This window comes from Buceros rhinoceros, unplaced genomic scaffold, assembly GCF_000710305.1.
Source record: "Buceros rhinoceros silvestris isolate BGI_N320 unplaced genomic scaffold, ASM71030v1 scaffold4789, whole genome shotgun sequence".
Taxonomy (NCBI): domain Eukaryota; kingdom Metazoa; phylum Chordata; class Aves; order Bucerotiformes; family Bucerotidae; genus Buceros; species Buceros rhinoceros.
Genome location: NW_010431950.1, coordinates 28,909 through 37,717, shown reverse-complemented (window position 1 = coordinate 37,717; position 8,809 = coordinate 28,909). Strand labels below are relative to the sequence as shown.

At 49.7% G+C, this 8,809-nt stretch overlaps 1 protein-coding gene across 1 annotated transcript in view; it reads left to right on the top strand.

Annotated features, from left to right (window-relative positions):
• LOC104499996 (chromosome unknown open reading frame, human C14orf105) overlaps positions 1-1,041 on the top strand; it is a gene marked incomplete at its 5' end in the record, with an annotated part of 6,836 nt that extends 5,795 nt beyond the window's left edge. Inside the window, 2 exons of the mRNA XM_010143579.1 lie at positions 189-206; positions 797-1,041. Of these exons, the coding sequence (XP_010141881.1) occupies positions 189-206; positions 797-1,041 (263 nt within the window). The remainder of the gene's footprint in view (positions 1-188; positions 207-796) is intronic.
• Positions 1,042-8,809: the final 7,768 nt, after the last annotated feature.

The window sequence follows — 8,809 nt, the reverse complement described above, 5'->3', positions numbered from 1 at the left end:
ATGACGGTGGTGAGTAGAATAATTTTCCAAGGAGGTGTAAAACTCGCCAGCCTCTTTGGTGTCATCAGAGAAGTTTCCCTATGGAAGCTGCTTCCACTGCTCCACCTCCTGCAGTGACACAGTGCAAGTTCAAGGTGCGAAGGGGGAGAAGGTTAGGAGATGTGTCCTCAAGGCGAAGCGTTGGGATGCCCCAGGACAGGACGAGGGTCTGCGGGCTGCTTCTCGGAGGGCACCCAAACAGGCCTGAGTAGGTGTGAATTAAGAGCCATGGAATAGCCACAGGGGCATAAAAGCAAAGTCCCCAGGGACCTCGCTGTCCCCGGCGAAGGGGCAATCGAAGCGAATCTCAGCTGCCACTTTGTACTGACATCCCTGAGGGACGAGCTCTGTTCTGCTTTACTTGCAACTATCAACCTTCAGACCAGGCTGGAAATGGATCACTGAGGGCAAAAATGCTAAAATCAGTGAAAAACTGTCTGCCAGGGAAGGAGAAAGGGGAACAGACTTGGCTGCTCCCATTCCCTCGTGTTTCTTCACCTCAGCTCTCTTCTGCTCAGGAATAAAATCATGCTGGCTCTTGCCAGACTCGATAATTCCACCAAATATCAGCCCGAATAGATGATACCGGGCCCTACCCAGCCCCAAGCGCAGGGTCTGGTCTTGCAAGGATCTCTCAGGGCTCTCTTTACATGCCTCCAGCTGCGCGTAACCATTTCCAGCCCAGCTCTACAGGATTGGGCTGGCAGCAGCACAAAATTATGATTTTTTTAATTCTTTTTTCTTTTTCCTCCCCAAGGAAACACGCGGGGTGAAGGACCCTCCAGGCAGCATGATGGGGCTGAAGTCTCTCCAGGCAGGAGCAGGAAGGTTGACCTGTGGTTCTGCAGGGAGCCACGGACGAGGGATCTGTTCTGGGACACCTCCAGCACAGGTTCCGAGGACTGCGAAAGGGAAGAGAAGATGTTCTGCAAACCTACGCTTGTGAGAACCAAGACGAAGAGGGTTTCTCTCTTCGATGACTTCTTTGATAGGGATTTGTAGTGGCACGGCTTGGGGCGAGAGGGACGAGCTGGAGAAACAAGCCCCAGCTCTGGTGGGGCTGAGACCTTCCCGGATGGATGGTGGACGCGTGACGTTTGCAGTAAGAGGCGTTTCTGGGAGTACGGGCAGCAGGAAGGACAGCTGGACATGAGGGGATCGCTGATGTGGCCTGAATAATGACTGTCTGGGTCATGTGGCGGAATCAAAATATCTGGGGGAAAAAATGGCTTGGACTAGGCAAGAGCGAAGGGGGGATGAAGGGAGGAGGAGGCGGGGAAAAAAAGAATCAACCCACCAAGCGCAAGCTGGAAAATATTCTGGGTTAACCCCAAATATTAAGTTCCAGCTGGAATGAAAAGTTTCACTTGCCTCTGGGTTACTCAACCTTTCTGTTTAGCTTGTTTTTAACCTTATATCCTTTCCTAAACCACAAACCCCCAGCTCAAGATGCAGGGTAAAATGATTCATTTAGGGAGCCTTTAAAATAAATATTCTGGCATTTCTAGAATTCCTTTTTGAATTTTTTTTAATTCCTCTCCTCCCCTGCCTGGGACACAGAAATAAATGTACTTTCTTCAGTACTGACCTCCGGATTTATGGAAAAATTTCAGAAAGATCTGGCTTTCATTCACTTGCCTTCTCTGTCCAGGGTTCAGTGGAAACTGGGGGATCTCCAGCATCTCCTGCAGACACGTACCCCAGAGGTGCTGGTCAAGGCTGCTGCATCCACTGAGCGTTTGAACAAGCTCCCTGTTGTAACCTGCCATTTCCAAGTAGATTGGGAAAAGGAGGTTATATGAAGGGTATCAGATCCATCAAAGTGATCTCTGCAGGTTCCATCTCTCCTAAACTGTATTTTTTCATACCATTATCTGCTTTGCCTTATAAAATCATTTGTTATCTGAGAGGGAAGCTCACCCGGTTCTCCCGTCCCCTGTCAGGTTGGCATTGCAGGTCCGTAAAGGCCACCGCAGTGCAGCTGCATCAGCTTTGAGGAACACAGTAAGTCATTCGAGCACATATATAACATGAGATTTCAGTTCCACTAGGAGACCTGTTCTACACAAGGGAGGGAGAGAGCACACCACCAGTCCTGGCAGTGGGGAAATGACCTGCGTGGTTCCCAGCATCGGTTTTATCTCTGTTTGAGGTTGCAGAGCTGACAAAGGGCATTAATTCTTCCTCGTACCTCGTGCTGGTCTCCCTAGGTTGCTTTTCACCTGGCCTCTCTAAAACCTACAGAAGGGTAAAACATCTTCGGATCAGCTCGTTGGCACAGGGCAGAGACTCGAGGAGTAGCAAATACCATTATCACCGCAGTGAATTTCATTTCCTTCCGCTGGAAATCTTGTTTTCCAAATGAGGATGTCCAGGATAACTAGATCTGGAGTCAGTTCTCCATTATCCAGGACAGCACAGGGCTCAGGTAGCTCAGGACAGATGAGGCTTGTTCTTCATCACTGTCTCAAACCTGCACTACCTCCCAAAAAGCTGTTCTGGATGTGTCTGCGCTGCATCCCCAGCTTCCTGGCTTACATCGAAAAAGAGCAGAAGACACATTTTACACATATTTAGGGGAACGAGGCACCCATAGCTGACTCACTTTCAGTGGTATTCAGCTATTTGTGTCTCTCAAGCTTTATTGAAAATCACAGGCAGAGCAGCCTGGGACAGCCAAACCTCACAGCCAAAGCCCCAGATCAAAGCTGGAGCCTCCAGCGCAGCTGCCCAGCATTGAGCTTCGCTGTCCTGATTTCACCTCTCTCTCTTTTTGACATCCCTAAATATATAATCCACTACAACAGGTCTACGTGGAGAAAACTCCTTGGAGTAAGCCCACGCGCCCTGCGTGACTTCACTGAAAAGCCAGGGAAACAAACCCCAACAGGGAGAAGGAGGAAGAAGAGAAATGTTTTTAATGAGAAAGGAGAAGAGCTTGTTGCTAATGAGCCTGTGTCCGGAGTCCGTCTGTTTTAAAAACCGCCCTTGAGAACTTTTCTGATAAACGTGGTCGTTGTGTGTAAGGTGGAAATATCATGAGAGCGTTGAATTTGACGTTGAGGGTGTGCTGAAAAGGTCAATGATTTAATGGGCTGGAACAATGAAGCTGGCACTTGTCGATACACCTGTTCTCTTAATGATGTGACACATCTCCCTTCTGTGTTCCCATCTGTCAACGATTAAGCTGTAATTGGTGGAAATGCAATTTATCTCAAGATAGAGCTGATTAGTTTTCCAATACTCATGTCGCCAGTGTTGGAGAAGAGTGCTGCCCACAGAGAAGGGTACGCGGACCAGTCGATCGCATCACAAACTGTACAGAGAAGACTCTGAGCGTTAATTTATCAATTTACGGCATGTGAAAGGGAGGTGATAAAACCAGCAAACCCTCTTCTGGTGCTCCAGATTGTTTCACTGTGCTGCTCTTGAGTGTATTGATTCATCAGAACCCGTAGAGAGGCAGATGGCAACTCATCCTTTTCTCGTGTTTTCTAGCATCCTTCCAGAGGCTAAAATGAAAATGTTTTCTCTATTACTAAAGGTGAAAATTAGACTTTTCTAGAAATTGCAGAAAATGGGGGGGAAAAAACTCCACCAATGCGTGTGCTGCAACTCAGCAAGGAAGACTTGACAGAGCTGGTTTGCTCTGACAAACTCCCGATTCCAAATCTCGGTACGAGCTCATCATTTGAAGACCGAGTCACTAGAGCCAACTAAGGAGAGGACGAAAGCTGCCACTTGACATCACTGAGCACCCGCAGCTCTGATCCAAGCCACACACCGCAGAAACCCCTCGCCTTGGCTCCAGGGAGGAGAGGCTGGAGCACTGCCGCATCCCGGCTGGCCGGCGCGGGTGCGGGATGAGTTTTAAAGGGTAATGATGAGGAATCCTGCACGGGGTTCACTTTTGGTGGTGTGGAGGAGCAGAGGAGGAAGAGCCAAGAGCGGAGATTTCAGAGCAGGGAAGTAAAGTGGGACTTGTCTGACCTAATTCTGGCTGTCTAGGGGCTGCGGAGCTGATACAAAACGGTCACTCACTCTGTTTATAGCCGAGAGCATGAGAGGAAGCGTGAGGGTTATCTCCAGGGGGTGATGTTTCCCCCTGTCTCTCCTGGGATGGGACGAGTTACTTGCTGGCTAAAAAAGTGTTTCCCTATCTCACAGCAGCCACCCAGCTTTGAGGCAAGGCTGGACCCATCCTATGGGTTAAACACATCTCCACAGAGGAGCTGTGCTGAGGCAGAAGCTGCTGAGCTCTGAAACAGCACCTGCAGAGAATTCACATGGTCAGTTTTCACCAAAGCGACAAAGAACAGAGATTTTATGCAGTTAATGACATGGCTATGGGTGTCAGCACAGCCCCCAGGAAAGGGGAGATGGTCAGGCAGATCCCTGCCCCAAAGCACAAGGACATCTGATCTTCCCAGTGAAATGGTTATAGGATGTTTTTGTTGCTGGTATGAACGTGGCCAGAGCAACCCAAGTTCCTCCAGCTCAGCTTTAGCTGAACCGGTTTTGCTGAAGTGTTAAAACAAACTTCTAATGCCCAGCCTGAAGCAGACAACCGAGCTGGGGGAAGCGAGCACCAGCAAAACCATCAGCAATTAAATGTGCAGATTGTAAGAGGGAATGTCAACAAACTTACCTCTGTGTTCAAAAAAGCAGGAAGGAATTTCAGAGACCTTGCAGCCAGGGTGCTGGAATGTCTCTGTTATTGTTCCTGAGCAGAAAAATGCTTTACTTACACTTAGTCAAGAGAGGTGTTAGGTAAATGAAGTTGAACAAAGGCACACTGTAACTGGACCTCATCAAGCAGTCGGGATTCACGTGATTTTCTAACCTTCCTGGGCTCTGCCCCACCTGGTGCTCAGAGGATTTGACCTCCTCAGGAATGCAAGTCTTCAGCATCATGCAACATCCTCCCTTCCCCAACACACTCACACATTCAAAAGCAGAACAAAACCACCATCAAAGCCACTGGGATGTATCCACTGCCCTTATTAAACCCTTTATCTGCCCTGCCTCGCTGGAAGGTGTGTGACGGGCAACCGGGATTGCCTCAATCTGCTTACACAAAGCCGCGAGAGAAAAGCGCCCAGGAACATCGACTTGAGCGGCAGCGTTTCAGGCTGTACATGAAGATTAAAGTATTATCATCAGCTTGAAAAATATCAACCGTGGCACGTTTGGGTTTGTCTGACTAGGTATCCTCGGACTGTGCCGTGGTAGCACAGGTCTACACTTGTCTTCCAATGCTGGAAGCAGTGATTAAACCCTTGTGGTTTCCAGCTTTTTTAAAAATAATTCCTGAGCAGGGTCAAGAGGTGGCACACAGGTTCCCTGATGAGTAGAAAGGAGGGAGGCAGCTCCTGTTTATCTTCTGAACCTCTTTACTTGCTCCTTGTGTGGGATGTTGCCCTTTCTGGCTGTCCCCTCCCTCCCAGCATTGCTGGCCCAGGGGGAACACAAGCCATCGCCACCGATGGGATGGAGCTGCCCACAGAACCCTCCTGTTCTTGCAGGAGCAGGAAAAATATTTATTTCTTGCTTAGCACAAGGGTTGTAGCTTTTTGCCACCTACTGACATACTGTGGGAATGGCCCATCCTGTGAATTCCTGCAGAAAGGCTTAATGGTGCCTGGCTCTGCCTCCCAGTGCGGTCAGCATCGGCTGAGCGCTCCACCAAAACAAGAGCAAGAGCCAGTGTGGCACCTGGCACACTGACAGCACAGCAACGGGTATCTGAACGGTTGCTCCCTGCTATAATGCCCTCCTTGCCCCATCCCCTGAGCACCTGGTTTCATCATTCCAGAGAGCAGGAACATGGGAGAAATCGCCTCTCACTTGCAAAACAAAGCCTTGGTTTCCTCCCCTTCTATCTTTCCTCAGTTCATGTATTTTTTTCCCCCTCATTTCCCACTAAAGTCTCTGGTGAGAGGCTGAGGGCTTCTGATCAGAGGACAGAAGGTCTCTCCCGAGCCCTGCTCATTGCTTAAGCTCCATTTAAATCCTGTTCTGGTGGCTTAAGCAATGCACAAAGCTCATAGTGCTGCCCCATTGCTGAGTGGACTGCAGCCTTCGTGAGGGAGCCCAGCACGCGTGTTCGTGTCTCCTGCCCGAGATGCTGAATGAGGTGTCATCTCATCATCACCTGCTCTGGGTGCAGATGTCCCTGCTCACTACAGGGGGGTTGGACTGGATGAGCCTTAAAGGTCCCTTCCCACCCAACCCATCCTGTGATTGTATAGTCCCTGCGGTGGCAGCTTTGATGCGCTCTTGTCCCCTCGCGGAGTTGCAGTGAAGCTCAGCTGTGCTGACTCCTCTCCGTCTTTAATAAGCACGCTCACCCCAGGCTTCCCAATGGCTCTCAACACAAACATGAGCCTTTACAAGGAGTCCTCAGTATTGAGAGATACCTGTGTTGGTCCTGGGAAGCCTTAAACCTGGGGAATCCTTCATTCGCTCAGAGCTTCTCCTATTCCAGTCCACGCAGCTTTCCTTCATCACCCCCACGAGCAGCGTGCTCTGCTAGCGCACACCCTCAGCAACGGGGTAGAGCAAAACCCTGCTGTGCTGCTGACCCAGCCTCGAATAGACCCGTTCCTCCTAAGCCACCCCGAGACACAGCAGACACCCCTGCTGGCACAAGCCGGTGGTCCAGGCCGACCCGTTTAATCAAACCCGTTTTTATGCAGCACACGATTTAACATCCAAAATTACTTTATTACCTTAATTAAAATATTAAATAACAACTGTTCTGGGAGAAAAGAGGAGCAAACAAGTGCCAGTTTTGCAGTCGCTCTTTGCAGGAAAACACCGTCCGTTAAACACTGAGGACCAAGCACTTCTGGTAGCCGCTTGATCCCAGTTTCAACCACCCAAAAGCAACCAGCACGGCTCACGACTCACGTCTGCACCGCAAAGGGCGGCCGAGCTTAAAAGCCAGGCAGCCCTTCTATCTCCCACACAAACCACCTCCTTCAGTTTAGCCAGGCTGACCTAAAAATACAGCTTTTTGCCACACAAAGCCTCCCTTGTGAGACTTGCTGGAACTGATTTTTCTTACAGCGCGCCTCTGTCTTGGGAAAAAAAAGCTCCTGAAGCTCCGTTTTGCTGTGCCGCGCTGTACGGTGACTGTGAGCCTGTTAGCGCTGCGGTTTGAGGGGGCTGATAAAACAACATCCTTGCAGCCCTTTTTAAGGCCAGACGGAGAATTAGCATACGGCGCTGACATGCTTCTGGATGCTTCTCCAAACTTCATCCTCGGAGAAGCAGGTATAAACCTGAGCAGAATGTGTTTTGGTTAAAAAGCGACTACAGGTCTTTGCAAATAATATTTTAAGAAATTGCTCTTTTCCCTGAGAATTTGCCACTCTTACAAAAAGCAAAACAACCTCAAGAGCAGGGTTTTGGTTTGGGGTTTTGATTTATTGAAAACCCCATTTTTAGCCACCACAAGTCATTGTCGCTATTTTGGCAAAGCCAATTTGTCACAACGATCTAGCTAGATGTCACTAAAAACAGTCACCAAAAAAGTGGAAGAAAGGGTTGTGCTCAAGCCAGAGCAGAAAAAAAGGCAAAACCCAAGAAGTCCCTTCGATCCCTAAAGCCAGCTTTTGCACTAAGCTTTGCTTTCAACCTTTCTTTGGTGTTCTCTCATTCCCAAGGCTCTCCAGACCCGCCCTGCGGTTGTGAGCAGAAGGACTAGAAGTGGCTATAAAGGAAAAAAGATTAGAATCTTCCTGCAGACCATAAATCTTTTTTTTGCTGAAGGATTACCTGCTAAAACCAAATTGCCTAGGCTCCCCTTTGAAGCCGAGGATGAGGAGCTGGGAACAGCCCATTGCTGCTCCGGGTGTCAGTCACCGCTTCCTTCATCCTTCAGGCACGTTACGTTGCTCTGCCCTCGTTTATTATTTCTTTTTCTCCTCCCTCCCGTCTTTCAGGAGGTGATACTTAATTAATTATCTGCAGGGATCTTGTGCAGCTCGGCTAACATTCGGAAATCGCTTTGAAGGCAGCCAGCCTCGTACAGTTTCTAAGGATGAGGGCTCCTCCCTTTTTGACCCTCTTTACGCCCACATGCTGCTCTCAGCCCCGGGATTCCGCTCTGACCTCCCCATGGTGGTGACCAGCACTGCCCGGGCGTCTGCAGCATCTCCCACCAGGGCGCTGACTCTCGCGCACTAAGAAGTGGAGCACTTACTCCGTGCTTAAGCAACCAGATTTCCCGTGGAGATCTAACACCCAGGGAAGGCTTCAGGCATGAATGAAATAAGCTCACTCTTAGAGAAAGAACGTGATGAGAAGGTAAAGCCACCATGGTCCTGCTGATGCTGAAGACCTGGAGAGCCTGGCAACCGCAGATCGAAAGTTAGAGCATTCAGGGCTAGAGGCAGCCCCAGCTGCTGCTTCTCCAGCCAGGTGCTCAGTGCCCTGACTTGTTGTCCCAGCTCTGCCCTGTTTTCTTTCTTTCTACCACCCCATGGCAAGAGCTCCTGTCTGAGCCCCTCATCTTCGGTGTGTCAAAGGTTTTTCCTCCACCTCAGCTAACGGCTGGGGTGCAAACCCACAGCTAGACTAAAGGCGAAGGAGAGTGGCTCTGTAGAGCTTGGGCGGATGCTTCGATCTCTTTGGGGTTTTACTCCATCTCAGTGGTATTGAGATACTGTTCCATCAGTTTCGTTCTCACAACTCCCATCCCTCTGAAAGACCTCGGTGCAGCAAAGGGTCAGCGAACACGTGCACTGGCTTGTGTTGATGGGAA